This window comes from Sycon ciliatum, chromosome 4 (genome assembly GCF_964019385.1).
Source record: "Sycon ciliatum chromosome 4, ocSycCili1.1, whole genome shotgun sequence".
Classification (NCBI taxonomy): domain Eukaryota; kingdom Metazoa; phylum Porifera; class Calcarea; order Leucosolenida; family Sycettidae; genus Sycon; species Sycon ciliatum.
In genome coordinates, this window is record NC_088646.1 from 37,787,222 (window position 1) to 37,805,006 (window position 17,785).

Here is a 17,785-nt window from a genome sequence, read left to right on the forward strand (position 1 = left end):
GCTACATTGAGCCACAAGCGTTGGTGTTGGCGTTGAGAAGAACAAAAAAATACTTTTCGCCTGTACTTGCATGCTCTTCTGCCTGCTGCAAGAAATCCAGATCATTGTTCGTGTTTTGTCGTCCTGGACATGCACGCTAGACTAGGGACCATGCGCTAGTTGGTCCTAAGCTGGCCTTATGGCTTATCTTAGCAAAGTAAATAATAAATTCCCGCTCGAAGAGAAACCATCGCTAGATCACGGGTTCTGCCCTCGTGCAGTTATCTTCTTTTCGTGTATTCCGCTTAACGTCACTAGCACTCGCAACAGCATGACTTGAAGACTTTGAAAGTTCAGGCGCGAGAGGATGTAGTTTGCTTGGTTCCTCGTTGCTTGGTGGACGAGTTGTGTGTTGAACCTAGCCTGAGGTTATTGAGTGAATGGCTGACCGAGCGGACGACTCGTACGCTCGCCAGCATGGCTTTGAACCGGCCACTAGGAGAAATCCGGACAAAGACAAGCGCCAGCAGGCTGGCAGAGTCTGGGAGGCAACCAAGTCCTCGATTGGCCGCGCTGGCGAGAGGCATAACGCTGGCCGCATTCAAAGCACGCTAGGCAGCAAGAAATGCGTGGCGTTCGTTTTTCCCGGGCGTGTTCCGGACGGCGTAGTGCGGGCAAAGCAAACCCTCTCAGCGTCACAGCTATCGCACCTGGTCAGTGTGCTGCAGAGTGAGAATAGCAAGCAGGGGGCCACGGCAGTTTTGTTGGAGTTCGATGAGGAGAAGGTGGGATCACGTGTGGCGCGTGGGTATGGCCAGCAGATTTACATGGGCACTGTCGGAAAGGTCAGGGTTGTGTGGCCGGCGTCGAGGCAGGACTACGACCAGTACAAACCCGCCGAAAACCCTAGTCCGCCAGCATCGGCAGCAGCAGCAGCTGATACAGTGGGAAAGCAGCCGAAGAATTCTCAGGCTGCTACACCAGCGCCGTCATCTCGGCCAGCTCCGAATGGCAAGACACCGCTAGCAGCAGCAGCACTGCCAACTGCAAGCGCTGCACGCAAAGACCCACCGTGCGTGTTCCTAGGCGGACTGGAGCAAACATGCAGAGAGGCGGACTTACGCTCAGTTCTCAAGGCGTTCAGCACGTCCATCACTGGCGTTTCTGTCAGATGCACACAAGCTAAGATGAAGGCACCGGGACAAATGGTGACGTTCGCCTACGTCAAGTTTTCATCCGAGGACAGCAGTCAAAGTGCACTTGCGTTCTTGAAGGCGCGTAGGCCGATGAGGTTCAGCGAGTGTCGCCTGTACAATGTTGCATCCACACCACTGCCTCTGGCACAGGCTAGGAATCCTGCTGAAGCAGAGAAAGATGCCAAGCCCAGTGCTACCGGTGCTGCTGCTGCGGCGACTGGCCCGGGTTCTCTGCCTGGCAGGTCGTCAGTAAAGCCTGCGAGTAAGTCACCGTCGTCGCTTCATTCGAACGAAGGCATGGATGCACCAGCAGATTTGGCAGGGCAGCGCGCAACCTCTTCGAACGTCCGTGTAGCTGATGCGGCCAAGCACGACGCTCAGCAGAACATATCCGCACTTCATACTGAAGTCAGCGCACTGAGGCCACCCACCACACACAAGGCTTCCAGGCCAAACGGAAATGGTTTGACTGGCTTGCCTGCAAATCCAATGCCAGAAAAAGCAGTTGGCAGACAAGAGTAAGTTCTGTTCTAGAGTATCTGTACGATACTGTCGGTCGCCGAAGAACTAGGGGGCCAGCCTCCTAGCCTAGACCGTTCCTATTTTCATCAAGAGTCCATAAACAAGAGTATGCAACTGTGATCTATTTTCTATGGGCCAGATGCGCGGCGCGCTGCCTTCATTACATCATTCAGCTGCAGTCCGCACACTGCGGAAAATCAAACACCGCACTTTCCCTCTGGTTTGAAATGAACTTTCGTACAGAACTGGAGTTCACACGAGAATTTAGAGATCGCGTAGGTACTGGAACGAATCGAACAAAAACGGATGGGCTTGTGTAAATTGTGAGTTTGAATGCATGCTTTCAGAGCGTGATGAAGGCAAGTTACGTAATGAAGGCAGCGCTCCGCGCACTGACCCATAACCACAGTTGCATACTCTTGTTTATGCACTCTTGTTTTCATTTATTACAGTCTATGCGCAGTTGAGTCACCGTGTATACATTGGTATGCTGTGGTTGATGAAATTCTAGCCCGATCGTTCTTCGGCGCTCCGTTCTTCGGCGCCCGGCAGTACTGTATGCTGTGAGATGCATGTGGGGATGCCGGCACGGTGCCAGTCTGTCTGTCTTGTTAACTGTGCATATCTACCTGGCACTGGCCACCACCTCTACTTCACATGTGTCAGGCGCTGTGCAGCCCTAGACCTGCAAACACTGGCATGCGTCCACTTGTTTCCTCGCCTCAGGATGGTGGTGGTACAAGTACTTCTGTGTAATTGAACGTGAAGTTTGACAGGTGTGCTCGCTACAGTTCGAAAGGGCACTGTTTCACAGCCATGCTAAAATGAGATGAGTAAGTGCGTCTCTTTGCGAGGAGGGCACACCGCTGCTGTTCAATACCGTTCTTGCTGCCATTACTATGTCTCTGCTGTGCTATAGGACAGCAACTGCTAACAACAACAACAATAGAATTCAGCCACTGTCGTGTGTGCCCGGAGAAGCAAAGCTTGCCGCACCACTCAACATCCTGGCAAGCAAGGCTGCGTTTGAATTCGTGAACGAGCGGTTCCGTACAGAGCTTGCTGTCTGCAAAAGCCGACATGCCTTGCAGATGCACTGGCAGGCCGGGAGAGTATCCCTAGCCGCAAATCAGCGCCCGCAATGCTACGATATCGACATGAACATGTTCCGGCGCGTTACGGAGAAGTTCATTCAGCTCACGGCACGAGAGTACACACATTTCTCCAACACACCCGCTGACCTGTCCATGGCTATAGGTGAATCAGTGCTCGACTGCCAGGGCCGACTTGTCGACGATAGCAAGCAGCTGATGCTGGTAGGTTTGGACAGTGCTGTCACATCCTCATGGAAGAATGCTGTGGATTTTCTGCGACGCAGTGTCTGGCTAAGTGTGTAAGTTTTCTTCTGTGTGTGTGTGTGTGTGTGTGTGTGTGTGTGTGTGTGTGTGTGTGTGTGTGTGTGTGTGTGTGTGTGTACCTAAAGTTGGGGTTGCCTGAATGTGCACATCCTGTTGAACTGGGTCAGTGCTGGCTTCATGGTTGGTGATTTTTGCACTGCACCCTGATCAGCACGGCATTGGTGTCATATACTAGTTGTTGATGTCCTGCTGCTCATTGGCTCTTACTTGTACGGGTACACAGTCATACCTCGGTTATCCGGACCCCGAAGTTATGGGCACTGCGGTCTACCGGGCACCCTTTGGGCGGGTTTCAGTGGAAATATTACTACTTTTTGTCACTTTTTGTGGAAATAGTGACGTCACATGCCATACCTATGGCCTTTCCCCATTAATATGTATGTGATTTGGAGTTACAGGCATTATTTCGAAGTTACGGTCCCGAACCGCCCGGATAAACGAGGTATGGGTGTGTATGACATAGTTGTGTTTTTGTTTTGTTTTGTAGGCTGCAGGTTGAGTTCCTTCAGCGGTTCAGCAATGTGGAGAAGGAGCTGTTGAAAACGTTTGGCGTGAGCGTGGAGGGGTTTAAGCCGGGATCAAAGCGCTTGCTGCTGGTAGCCACCGACGTACCTACTGGCAGCACGGCCGGCTCAGCCATTCGCAAAGGAAAGGAGTATGTGGAGAAATTGCTGAGCGATTGGATGCTAGAAAAGATTGATGTTGAGCACATCCTGTCGCGGACAGCTTCTCGCTTGATAAAGCAACGCAAGCTGCCCGTAGTCCTGGCCATGTTCAGTGAGAATCCCAAGACACGGTCGTACCTGCTGGGAGGTGCTCCCTCTGAGCCGGTGATGCGGGCACTGACGCTACTGCTTGACGGTCCAAGCTGTGACACGGTGCAGCTGCCGTCACCTCCGTTCACTGCCGCCTACATTGGCAAGTTACAGAAGCAAGATGCCAGCATCAAACTGCCACAAGACATGAGCCCTGCCTGCCTGGGAGATGTACATGTCGTGAACAGGTCATCCGACGATGACGACGGCGTTCGTACGACGGAACTCGAGATCCGTTCCTACGTGGCTGAGGACGTCAAAGTAGCCATTCGCTTCTTCACCAAACTGGCTGAGAACATCGAGGACGAAGTAGCGTTGGAAGCCGGTCCAGCCGCTCCCTCTCTTGCTCTATATTATCTATCCTACATTATCACCTACAACGATACCGCCAAGCAGGTGATTGCCGACATAGAAGCAGAGCACAAAGTTGTGGTGAATGCCAGCACCACCACGCTACCGTGCGTCACGTTGCACGGCACCACGGAGGCCCGTCAAGCTGCTACCAACGCCATCCTCGATCACCCTGGCCTGCTGGCAGGCGTAGTAGCTAAATATGTGTCACTCCCGACACTCACGATGGACATGGTCGCTTTATTACGCAAGCGATTCCTAGAGATCGTGGAGAGCAAAGTTGGCGTGGTGTGTTTGACATTTCAAGCCACCGAGGAAGTCATGGGGCTGCTAAAGATGCAAGCGACGCCGCACATTAATTCGGTTATTGTGGCGATCTTTGGCAGCTCGGAGAACCACGTTGTGCAGGCCCAGAAGTGGATATCTGTGAGTGCGGCTGCTCATGTTGTGCTGTATGTGTATGCCGCTGTGCAGTGTAGCATGGAATAAGGGTGTATTGGGTAGGTGCTACAGTAGTACAGTAGCACAGTACTACAGTAGCACTGTAGTACAGTAGCACAGTACTACAGTAGCACTGTAGTACAGTAGCACAGTAGTACAGTAGCACTGTAGCACAGTAGCACTGTAGTACAGTAGCACAGTACTACAGTAGCACAGTACTACAGTAGCACTGTAGCACAGTAGCACTGTAGTACAGTAGCACTGTAGTACAGTAGCACTGTAGTACAGTAGCACTGTAGTACAGTAGCACAGTAGTACAGTAGCACTGTACTACAGTAGTACAGTAGCACTGTACTACAGTAGTACAGTAGCACTGTAGTACAGTACTACAGTAGTACAGTAGCACTGTGCTACTGTACTACTGTAGTACAGTACTACAGTAGCACAGTCCAGTCCTGTTTTATTCAAAGCCCCACATTAAGTGAATAATAGCAAGAATGTGCAAGAGAAGAGCTAGAGAGAAAAGGGAATACAAGGAGAAGTAGCACAGTAGTACTTGAAGCACCTAGAGTATATAACCCCCCAAGAGTGCGTAACTCTGCATATGGGGTCACCGACGGCGAAAACACACATCATGTGTCTCAGGTACGTTTTGTACTACGTACCAACTAGGGCTAGCGTGCCCGCAGACCGAAAATCTGCCAAGATTATGCTGGCGAGTTGCATACGCGCAGTGGGTTTCTGCCAGGGAGTGCTTTTATTATTACTCTGCTGCTCGCTACTGAAAACGCACTGGAATCCTACAACTGGTACACTACACCACGTGATGTGAGTTTTCGCCGTCGACGGAGCCCATAGAAAGGGTATCAGTATCAGGAGTTGCACACTCTTGGGGGCTTGGTACAGTAGCACACCACTTTCCTGGGAATTTCAATCTACGGGCACCCCCTGACGAGAAATATCAGCTTTTCCATGAAGAAAAAACACTGGAGACAGCCCCGCACCACAAGGTGTGTGGATAATCGGCACGCCACTGTTCATGTTTAATGCAGACATCTAGCCTTCTCCGGCCCTGTGCCATCGGGACGCCCACATAATATTGTTTGTGGTAGACGGGTGTGTGGCTGCTTACGGCAAAGGCGCTGGTGTCTTCACTCAACACAGGCACGGCATTGTTTGCTGTTCTTTCTTGTGTCTACAGAGCTTGGGTCCGGCGAAGCTGACACTGCCTCTAGACAGGGGTTTGTTTGATAAACTGGAGAAAGAGAAGAGTGCCATGGAGGACAAGCATGTGGTGTGTATCACGTTGAATCCGGGCGAAAGCAGCGTTGTCATCGCTGGACTCACTGGTGCTGACGTGGATTTGGCCAAGCAAGCTGTATTTGCGGTCCAGGATGGCGCCAGCGTGGTAACCGAAGAACTCAGCGTGACCTGTGAGCAGGAGATCATGCTCAAACACAAGCTGGCCGGTGAGCTCGAGTGCACTGTGGATCTCGTCGCCGGTGGTTCTGGAAAAGTTGCCAAGCTGCACGGCACCAAGCAGACAGTGCAGGCTGCTATGGCACACCTCTCAGATGTGACGAAGGGCCTGCGCGCTGTCCACATTGCCGTCTCGTTCCCAAGCGAACTTGCCACGTGTCTGGAGAGCACCTGGGAGACCATTCTAACAGGAGCCGCGCAGAGAAGTACAGTTTGGTGCGAGCGCCAGGAAAAGGCATTCTCGCATTCCGCATCCACGCCGACAACGAAGCTGGACTGCCGCCCTGTGCTGCAGCTCCCGGATTCGTTTCCCGACTTCCAGATCGATGGGCAAACCTGCTTCTTCGTGCTGGGTACGGACCGGCGTGAGTTCACCGAGACACTGCAGTCCATTCGCAACGCTGGTAGCTCGGTTCTCAAGCAGCAGATTATCCTCAGTGGAGTGCAGCGAGACATTGTCAAGGCACGCTTTGACCAAGACAAGGGCCGCGCCGAGGACGGCACGTTCATGCACCTGACGGAGAAGGGCATTCACGTGTGCGCCCCATCCATGGAGAAGCTGAGCCATGCCAAGGCTGTTGTTGCCAGGTGGCTTGAGAAAGAGGTCACTATTCCTGTCTCAGCGCTTGCCAAGAGACTGATGCAGGCCAAAATCGAGCAGCATCTCACAACCCTAGCCAGTAAACTACAGTTTCGATTTCACTGGCAAGGCGAGCAGCTCGAAGTGATTGGCTCCGCTCTGAGCATGGACGATGTGGTTGAGTCGCTGCACAACTACCTGGCCGAGCTGGAGGTGGATATTTGCACACGTTCCTTGAGCATTGCCCATTGGCTCGTCCCACAGTTAAGCGTACCCGAAGCCGTTGAAGTCCTCAAAGAACTGGAAGAGACGATGCACATTGTGTGCCCTCCGGCGAAAGATGCTGTCGCCGAGTACCAGAAAGCTGTACTCGAGGAGATGAAGTCGAAAATCGACGATGGCAAAGTGCAATTGATGGCGGCTGAAGGCGGTGCGGGTGAGAGGTACTTCGTCACCCCGCCGAGTGCTCTTATCTGGCATATGAATGGTGTGAGTGAGGAGCAAGTCACCTTAGCAGGTCAGCGTCTTAGTGAGCTCTTCAATGTACCTCTGCTGGAGTTGGAAATGTGCTTCCCGGGAAAGGCCGACACACGGCTGTGCAATCGCGTTGCCGAAGCCGCTGCCGAGCATTTAGTGGAGATCACGGTGTCCGTGAGTCGCGATGGCTATGCATCCAGCGAGCTGGCCAGTCTGTCCGGCATGTCATCATGTGTACTGACTGTGCGCGGTGTTGCACCTCGACCTAGACAGGCGCTGCAGAAACTACAGGCAAGTATTTTCTCGTGACCTTCCGCAAGCCAGGCGGTTTCTTTCTTCTTCCTTTTCTTTTTACCATGGGTGTGTTCGCCTACCTACAGGACTTCGCATGTCTTACCATGCTTATTCTGAATTGTTGTTGTTGTTGTTGTTGTTGTTGTTGTTGTTGACTTTTATTTTACTTCACCTCTTGTAACAATCAAAGTCTATTATAGCAGTTGTTGAGCTGTCTTCTGAACAAGGCCTATGCACATGTTTTCTCCGAAACACTTTGGAAGCTTGTCAATGTATTTTTTTATCAAGACACATGCGGCTGTCTGAGGGCTCGGACTTTCTCTCGTCACAAGTTCCTATATTTCTTGATATGTCTCTTGATCAAGGTCCTTCCCCTGCTCTGCATGCTCGCCGGCGATCACGCAAGATTATCTTTGATATGCATAAGTTGAGAGTAATGATGCCAGTGAGACAGCCAGCAAAGCAGCGTATTGCCTTGCACCTATTTCCTGTGCACATTACCTACTTCTACTTGATGATACTTGCAATACGTAGTCCAGTATTTGTACTATTCTTCTTAGGTATTTTTTTACCTTGACCTGGTGAAAACCAGCTTCACACACACACACACGCACACACGCACGCACGCACACACACACACACACACACACACACACTGTACTGTACTGTACTGTACTTGCTCACTGCCAAAATTGGTCACGTGGGTCTCCCCGGGAGAGGAGAGAGAGGAACTCAAAAGGAATCTTGGAAAGAGGACAAAATTGGCTATTGAACCGCCCAACGGCCGACACCCCGGGAAATCCCGAAACTATGGGTGGACTCGTGACACACACACACACACCGATGAATTGAGTGTTGTACATGCGATCACTTGACAAGCCATGTCTTGCTATTATCTCTTAATTTGCTGGCCGAAAATCCTATATATAGGATTAGAAAATGTGTGCCTTTTATGCCGTTGTTATTGGTCATCACGACCAATAATAACGGCATAATGGTTTTCATGGAAGTTGTAAATATGTTTGAGGCATAAGTTTACATTTTAGATTCATAGGGCGATAATATTTCTGATGAATACCTATTTTCCGCAATAATTGGAAATTTGAGCATAATTGTTCAGCTGCTGTCATGGAAAGGACTGAAGCAGTGAATGTGCAAAAGAACATTGCAGGTGTGGCACGGGGTGGTTTCATGATGACATATCGCACATGCCGTCATGAAACTACCAGTTTTAAGGATAAAAGAAGGTCCAATAAAATCTCAAATCCTATATATAGGATTCGAAAAATAGGGCCCAGGCCTTAGTAATAGTAATACTGGGTAAGGAGATGAGCCTGAGATGTTAGTGTTTTAAAAAATTATCTTATTCAACTCTCGATATCTACTAAGACCTAGCAAGGAAGAATTGGTCACATACTTTTTGCTATTCTCATGCCACACCCCTTTTGAGTTGAAAAATATGACCAAAATCCTATATAATATTTAGCAAATTAAGAGATAGCAGTTCCCTCAACAAACTTCTCCGTCGCAGGTGACTGGTCCTGGGAATGTGGCTGTCCATGACTTTGGTGTTCATGGCTGGGGCTCATCATCAGATGAGCTACACTCCACTGCTCAATGAAACTTGGTCGTGCAGGTCAACCTTCACCGGGCGCTATGCAGTCCCACAACTGCCAACACTGGGCTATGCACTATACTAGTGCAGGGTGCTAACATATTCATGAGATTGGATTTCATTGAGCAGCACGGCAGTACGTGTGTACTGAGCAAAGCGAGACCACAAACTACGTGAAAGTCAAGTCAGTTTACGGGGACTCCATACGAAACTGTATTCTACTTGTACAGCCGAGGAAAATGCTGCAAACATTCAAATTGAAGACACTTTCTCGGCACGAACAAGCAGCAGCCCTAGTCTTCGCCGGGGGGGGGGGGGGGGGAGACTATTTCATTCACTTAGACATCTTTCTGGATTGTAATGTAAACGTTCTGCTCTGAGTCTAGATGTGGCTTGTATTGTTCGCAAAAGAGCCAAGAGCTAATTGCGAAACAGGACAACTCACTAGAATCGCAGCTCGCACTGCATAGTCTGCCCAGCGAAAGAGGGCAAGATCAAGAGTGACTTGAGAGTGTCACTGAGCATGAGAAACATACTCGACTTATTTTAAAGAAAAAAACATTAACACAAGGGAGGCAAATCATTAACATTACTGAAATAATGATGGCAAAGCATGTAGATGTACATGCACTAGTAATCTGTATAGAAATTAGACCTCTGAATTAAACTATACACATCCGCAGAAGAAAGAAAGAAGGTGCAACCAGCTTGGCAAGAGTCCCTATGACCAGAAGGCCAGGGGCGGCATCCACTGTACAAAAGCGGACAGAGCTGCACGATGCGTGGGCTGAGCCGAAGAAGAACTATATACACGGTGCAGGGTAGAAAGTGCGGCTAACTAAACGTATTGCCGATGACTATGTGCAATCAGTGGCACCAGCAAGCGCAGGCATGCAATGTGACACTTCTCAAGGCAAGTATGTACAAGTATATACAATGGTGACGTACAGGATGGAGGATTCAAAGGAAGAACTTGGTGCGACTTGTTTCCATTTGATGCCGCTGCGAGAAGAAATACACAAACAAGGCATTGAAAGGAAAGGACAATAACACCACACACACACAAATGAACCCCGGCAGGACACATGGAAATCAGTGCAATATCAGGAAGCAACCTTCACTCGGGCTGCACATAAACAATTGCATGTGTCCAAGCACAGGCGATAGACAACGAATTAGCCAAGGCAACGTCCATGCGTCTCCGGAGTCTGAAGGACCTGGAGACACTGCGATTGGTGGCTCGGAACAGGCAATCATTTAACGATATAATCGCACAGGTCACATCGTAGAGTGCAGATCACCTAGTGCTTTCAACAATAATAACGTACTTCCACATTATGGGAATTTGGTATAACCCCACACCCGTCAATGTTGAATATTCGATAATAACGTGGATTTCCCCAACAATATATTTTCATTTTTGCTATCCTCTCCCATGCCGTTGTACATAAGCGGCTTGCCGCGGATATGTCAATACTACTAAGCACAGGCACAAAAAGGCTCTATTGCCACGCTACTCCACAGCAGTTGCATGCACCTGCATCAGTGGTGGATACAGGGTCATCGCGAAGAGAAAGCCTGCCATGATCACAACACCCTTGCCCTACCAACGTATATATACGTGTACAGGAAGTGCCCTACAATGTAGTTCTAGAAATATTCGCCGCAGTCTTACCCAGTCAAAGGCTATACCAACGACTGGTGGCAAGTGAGTTGTGTGAATATTTCTGCAAATACGACAAGGCTATAATGGAGCTTCAAAGTTCAAAAAAGATCGGTAATGCTCGAACTGATCGCAGTGACAAATACAGTGCACACGAAATCCAGACTACAATGTAGGTGTGCATCGCAACCATGCAGCTACAGAGACTTGTACAAAGAGTGGCCCAGGCCCCTCACAGCCCAGCTCTGAACTTGCCACTATGCAGCATCATGCAGAGCAGACACTGAGTCAGCATAGATAGACTACAGTGAGAACCTGTCTAAGACCACCGCTCAAGGGACTCTCAAAAACGTGGTCTTTGCAACCAGGTGGTCTCCCTATCCAGGGTCGTTTGACAGGAAATAGCATCCCTTGGTCTTGAATGCAGTGGACTTCTGAGACAGGTTGTCGCCTTATCTGAGTGGTCGCCTGGACAGGACCCTATCTAGAGCTGGATCAGGTGTTGCACACTCTGGGGGGGTTATGTACTCTTGGTCTTACTGTACAAGCAACTAGCCTGGGAGTGGGAGCAAGGCTCTACAGGGCATTGAATTACCAGTAGTTTAAAATGACATGCTCACAATGCTCACGGCAGTACCAAACATTGACCGGCATGATCCAAAAAGTCTCACCTTGAGCATCCATTCGTAATCACCAAACTTGCTATCAAATGTGCCTCTTTGTATTGAGCGCAATTTTAGTGTAAATCGCGGCCCCAACTCTTGCAGGCCGACTTTCTGCTTGTTCTTGAAGATATATCTAGGCAGGAAACAACAACACACCGTACACAAGTTGATAACAGCTGCCAATCAGTTCGAAATAATGTTACGAACCTTAGAAGACCAGCCAGGAAAGCATATACCTTACTTTCGTGTTTAGTGCCCCTGGGGCACTATTTTTTCAATGTCCATCACAGATGGGGCATTATTCAAGAGAGGGCACTATTTTTTCAATGCTAATGCATTTATGTCATCCCGCATGAAGACCAAAGAAAGCAAAAGAACAACAGAGCCTAAAGTTTACTTTTAAATATCAGGACTGAACAGAAAGGGCAACACAAGAACTGAACAGAAAGGGCAACACAAGAACTGAACAGAAAGGGCAACACAAGAACTGCAAACTGAACAGAAAGGGCAACACAAGAACTGCAAACTGAACAGAAAGGGCAACACAAGAACTGCAAACTGAACAGAAAGGGCAACACAAGAACTGCAAACTGAACAGAAAGGGCAACACAAGAACTGCAAACTGAACAGAAAGGGCAACACAAGAACTGCAAACTGAACAGAAAGGGCAACACAAGAACTGCAAACTGAACAGAAAGGGCAACACAAGAACTGCAAACTGAACAGAAAGGGCAACACAAGAACTGCAAACTGAACAGAAAGGGCAACACAAGAACTGCAAACTGAACAGAAAGGGCAACACAAGAACTGCAAACTGAACAGAAAGGGCAACACAAGAACTGCAAACTGAACAGAAAGGGCAACACAAGAACTGCAAACTGAACAGAAAGGGCAACACAAGAACTGCAAACTGAACAGAAAGGGCAACACAAGAACTGCAAACTGAACAGAAAGGGCAACACAAGAACTGCAAACTGAACAGAAAGGGCAACACAAGAACTGCGAACCACCAGTTCAATGACATGGACAAGAACACTAGCAGAAGAACACCAAACTTGCAAATGGGCTTGGTTACAAGCCCTGAGGGGGGGGGGCACTATTCAAAAGAGGGCTATATTTTTTCACTGGCTCTTAGAGACTGGGGCACTATTCGAGATAGGGCACTATTCATAGCTAGCCATGCACCATACGTTTAGCTCCCTCGGTATTAGACTGTGTTCACAACCATTTTACCTCTTTCCGTAATAGACTGTTTTCACAGCCATTTTAGCTCCCTCCATATCAGACTGTGTTCACTGCCATTTTAGCTCATTTTCTTCCTGTTGAGGTTGCGCTTGTGTTAATTTCGCCCGTACACTTGGGTACACTGGACTATTCAAGAGAGGGCTCTAATCGCGCGAGTACGGTACATGTTGAAAGCTGCATTCAGTGTCTAATATTAGATACGGCCACACATACACAGTGGACAAGCCAGCACAAAAGCAGTACCTGTGGTGCCTGAAGAAGATGAAGTCGCGCTGGTTGTGCCATGTGACGACGCTGCGTCCCTTGAACTCCGGGTCCAGCGAGAAGACGGCACCCAGGATGCGACCGGCTTGGTGACCGAGTCTGGTGCTGAAACGATTCAGGATCACCTCAGGCCGGTGGTGACTACGGCGACCATGACCCTAACACGATATACACGCGGGCATAGTCATAGGCATGAATGGGACAAAAAATCAATTTTGGGAAAACTTTCATGACTTCGCTGTTTGTAACATGGAAATTGTGGGCACAAGTTCGTTGTTGTGTGGCAATGATGGCAGAATTTGTGCTCTTTATTGCTATTTAAAAAAATTGTCTCCACACGTCGACTGTTTACAAGCATAGTCATGGACATTATGACATGCATAGAGATCATTTCATTGAGAAGGTCCTTTGATCAACATAGTTAATGTGCCGTGTTCTCAGAGTATAGAGTATAGAGAGTGTAGTCTGTTGTCTGTCTTGCAGTAGCCAGTCAGTAACATACATGCACACCACCGTCACGCACAGACACCTGAGTACAGTCAGAACTCGCTTAGCTGCACAAGTACGACAAAATAACCGGATAAGTGCGGAAGCAGGATAATTGAGAACACGGCACACGGCACTACGCGGTGTTCAGTACAAATCTCCTGTTGATTTTCACTGGTTGGCGAGAGAGCTGGGTTGAAGCGGCGCGGATAAGCTAGGTCTGACCATGCATCGTCATAATCCAGTCGTGTACATGGTGGTGGGCATGGTCACCGGGCATGCCGACTTACCCGGATAGCTTTGGACATTTTGAAGCTGGTCAGCTTGAACACGGCAGTGGGTCCAACGGGAAGGTGACACACAGTCAGTGAGTCTATGGTGGGTACGGTCGTCAAGGAGCATGTCATACAGACAGAAGAAAAGAGCATGGAAACTAGGAACAGAGGCACAAGGCAAGAGCCAGAAGGGGGCATGGAAAGAACACAGCATACTTTGAAGTGGTACTAATCCAAAACGTTCTAGTGCTTGTACCTGCTCATCAGTTGCTAGTTCTCCTTACAGCAAGATCATACAGTGAAGACTCCCAAACAAATTACAAATTTCTGCGAGCAACTTGCATGTTGGAAACAGCAGTCAAATGCAAAACATTACAAGGTAATGTCAGATGATGGTTTGAGTTCAGCGCACACGTACTGCAAACTGCCTAATGTTTGCGAAGTATTTACGTTCGCGATTCTTGCAAGAAGGGTATAACGCAAGCACTAACCAGCGTGAAACCAATCTTCAATGGTGTTATGCATGTGGCCGCAGTACTCCGTAAACATTTGTCCTCGCAGACCAGCTGATGTTGAGAAACCGTGAACATTTAGTGACGCAAATATTGAGCGGTTTACAGTACTGTGATGACATCATGACTGGTGTCAGGACACGGTTCACACACACACACACACACACACACACACACACACACACACACACACACACACACACACACACACACACACACACTCTCTCTCTCAACGCTCCGACGTTAATTTAATTAATTAACACGCCTAGACTAAATCAAGATACACTGTACAGACAGACATAGTACTAGATCTACTACGGTAACACATAATGATCCAGCAAAGCAATACTGGCAGGATACTGGGCATCTTGTGATCTTCATTGATGATCAAAATGCACGTGTAGCCACGCTCGATAGCCTTCGGTACCATCTTCTTGATGTCGTCACTCTTGCGTGGGAAGAACTCTGCATTGGGAATGCTAACGCACAGCTCCTCGGCGACTTGCAGGGACGCCTGAAGTGAGCAGAAAGTACATTAGAGCATTTACGTCACTTCATGTTCTTCACCTAACGAGCAGGATTGCCGATGATCACATGTACCATGAGAGCAAGACAAGAAGAAGATAAGATATTCATCACTTCAAAATCTACTGCAGTCATTAGTCTGCTGCATTTCAGTAAAAAATAAAGCCGTGTGTTTTTCGTTGGTCTGCGTATCAAACTTGCTGACATGGTTGCTTACCTGCTGGCATGTAGGTCTTCTCTCCTCTCTCACCCAACCATAAGGCAAGGTGTGGACTCAGACTCATGCTGATTCACTTCAACCAGCATGACAGTAATATCAGTTACTTTCATACTACAGCTGTGGCCAAAAAACTGACCTGCGAGTCAAAGGCAGTGCCATGTTTTCATTTCAATTACATCATGCACAGTCGAAAAACCCACTCGAGGGCCGCAGGGGCTGCATGAGCCTTGGCGTTGCTTTCAGCTCACGGGTCGGGTTTCTTTAGCCACGGCTGTAGTAGTGGGGAAAGGCATGTCCGCTGTTCGTCTATGATAAATTGCACTGCTTAGCTCACCGTGTGGGGCTTGTGGTCAGTCGTGATGAGGACGTAAGGTGCCTTGCTGCGGTCAAAACACCACTGCAGCTCATCAGTACGCTCATCTTCTACAACCTGGCGTGCAGCACAGAGTCAAACACACACCGCATAACGTCATGAGACCAGAACCCCATGGTGTAACAATCACAGCAGGAGGGCAGCGTGCAAAGACATTGTGAGAAGCAGTCCAGCGCATGCAGTAATACTGTACAATAGAAAACACAAGCATTCACCACTGCAACAGCACCTCAACAAACTACATGGCAGTCTGAATGAGACACCACCCACGTAGGGTGACACTGCAATATGGTAGATGACTACAAAGTGTTAAGTCTGGCTTCACATCCACATACACGAAAGAACAACAAGTGAGTTTGTGGAAGGATACATTAACAAAAAGGCACGAAGCAAACAAGTAAAGAACGAAGAACAACAAGAAGGCAGAGATGTAAGGTTAACAAGACGGATCCGAAGATGTTTGTACAAGTTGAGACGTTTTAGGCAGAAGACATACTGGGCTATGACGTACAAGACACATGACTATGCACGGCCATCATAGGTAATGTCATCACATAACAAGCTGCAGCTACAGACGGCAGAGTGAAGCTACACAGTCAATGCAGCGCAACACAAGACATTGGCCAGAACACCACAGTACCGCTAATGACAATCACCACACACACGCACGCACGCGCGCGCGCGCACACACCTCAGACCTCAGACATGCCCATCGCGGAAGCGATGATAGCGAACAGCTACCGTATTTTAGACATAGCTTACTTGTGCTGGGATTACACCATTCAACAGCACACACACACACACACACACACACACACACACACACACGCGCGCGCGCGCGCGCACACACACACACACACACACACACACACACTCCCAGCTGCACTCAAACAACTATCATAGCACAGCCAGACAGTGCTCACCTCTGGATCCTGACCGGCCACAAGAGTGGAGTCAAACACTCTAGCATTTTCAATGGTTCTCTGTGGCTTGACTGGTGCCTGATGAAGGGAAAGAAGACCAACATGAACAGCGACAAACGACGGTGGTGAAAAACAGCACAGGAGAAATGTTGGAGTACCGTGCTAAACATATTCGTATCTCTTGAGTTATCTTCTTTCTTTCTTCTTTCTTATACATGTATGTCAACTACTTTTCTTTTGTTGATTTGGCCGTGGTTGGCTATCACCCCTCTCTCATTCAATATTGGCATTGCTTGCCACGAGATAATGATGCAATAAATAAATAAATAAATATCACTATAACAGCAATGTATCGAAGGTACATGCACAATACGAATCATTCTCTGTACGCCGCTGTCACACCTTGTTGCTACATGCATGTACCAGAGACAGTATAGGCTTGAGATCAACCTGAAAGCCCTATAGCACAACTGTGCATCGACAGTAGACTATGAAGAGTCTGTGATAGCCATGCTTGTGATGACTGATTATGCATATCGGAGGGGAATATGGTATTGGTATTTCCATACATTGAAAGTTACGCTCTTCATAGAAGAGAGAGAGAGAGAGAGAGAGAGAGAGAGAGAGAGAGAGAGTGCGTGTGTGTGTGTATGTGTGTGTGTGTGTGTGCGTGTGTGTGCGTGTGTGTGCGTGTGTGTGTGTGTGTGGTGTGTGTGTTCACAATGTACCAACACTGAAACTGTCAGACGATGCAATAGCAATGACATGCAGACGTTAAATGCCAATGTTACTACTAGTATACCATTTATCTCTATTTCCTGTACGGGACTGTACGGGACTGTACGGGGGGACACTTATACATGCACGTAAGTTAGATGAGCACACCATTTGGGTGCATTGTAGCTGCACTGGCCCGTGCTCTACATATAATGAGAGATTAGAAATCTGCTTTATATTCTAGTCTATCTGCATCATGTTGTGAGGTGATGTGAGAACCCCCACAGACTATACTACAGAATTGCTACCGTTTCCTCCTGTAAGTTTGTTCAAGCATCAGTAAAAGTCTATCCTCTTGGTTACAGACTGGACATACAGTACTTGTAATGTGTAGTTTATGATCGACTCAATATTCTACGTGTACGAGAGAAAAGGATTGGGTCTCCAAATGCAAACTGGTCACTGACCGGTGTATCTACCTGACGTTACAGACCATCAGCGAAGTACATGATACCTATGTGCCCGCCATTATAATACACAACTTACATCTGGATCTTTCTTTCCAGGCCGTACACGTTTCGCAGGCTTCACTATCTCCGGTCGTCCTGATGCTCCTCGTCTTCCTCTCATGGCCATGGCCTTTCGCGCGGCCACTTTAGACCGAGCCATTTTGGGCCTTTCGTAAACTACAAACTTTACTTGAAAGTGGACTACAATAATTTCCACAGTGCAGCGCAACAACGAACTGCT

General features: G+C 48.5%; 2 protein-coding genes across 2 annotated transcripts; one reads left to right on the forward strand and one right to left on the reverse strand.

Annotated features, from left to right (window-relative positions):
• Positions 1–63: 63 nt before the first annotated feature.
• On the forward strand, positions 64–8,102 carry LOC135816006 (uncharacterized). The gene is made up of 4 exons (XM_065329361.1): positions 64–1,693; positions 2,617–3,090; positions 3,603–4,707; positions 5,924–8,102. The coding sequence occupies exons 1-4, from the start codon at positions 420–422 to the stop codon at positions 7,565–7,567; spliced, it is 4,497 nt and encodes a 1,498-aa protein (XP_065185433.1). The 5' UTR covers positions 64–419; the 3' UTR covers positions 7,568–8,102.
• Positions 8,103–9,524: 1,422 nt separating this feature from the next.
• LOC135816008 (ribosome production factor 1-like) lies at positions 9,525–17,785 on the reverse strand. The gene is made up of 8 exons (XM_065329362.1): positions 17,582–17,785; positions 16,319–16,396; positions 15,357–15,452; positions 14,638–14,791; positions 13,781–13,863; positions 12,984–13,162; positions 11,502–11,628; positions 9,525–10,169 (listed from the first exon to the last, which is right to left on the reverse strand). Exons 1-8 carry the CDS (start codon positions 17,702–17,704, stop codon positions 10,128–10,130), a joined length of 882 nt encoding a protein of 293 aa, XP_065185434.1. The 5' UTR covers positions 17,705–17,785; the 3' UTR covers positions 9,525–10,127.

Bases quoted from the DNA above. Each gene is read 5' to 3' on its own strand.
- LOC135816006 (XM_065329361.1), top strand. From the start codon at position 420: ATGGCTGACCGAGCGGACGACTCGTACGCTCGCCAGCATGGCTTTGAA. The intron at 1,694-2,616 runs GTAAGTTCTGTT...GCTGTGCTATAG, and splicing joins AAAGCAGTTGGCAGACAAGA to GACAGCAACTGCTAACAACA. The intron at 3,091-3,602 runs GTAAGTTTTCTT...TTTGTTTTGTAG, and splicing joins CGCAGTGTCTGGCTAAGTGT to GCTGCAGGTTGAGTTCCTTC.
- LOC135816008 (XM_065329362.1), bottom strand. From the start codon at position 17,704: ATGGCTCGGTCTAAAGTGGCCGCGCGAAAGGCCATGGCCATGAGAGGA. The intron at 16,397-17,581 runs GTAAGTTGTGTA...TCCCTTCATCAG, and splicing joins CTGGAAAGAAAGATCCAGAT to GCACCAGTCAAGCCACAGAG. The intron at 13,163-13,780 runs GTAAGTCGGCAT...ATATCGTGTTAG, and splicing joins AAATGTCCAAAGCTATCCGG to GGTCATGGTCGCCGTAGTCA.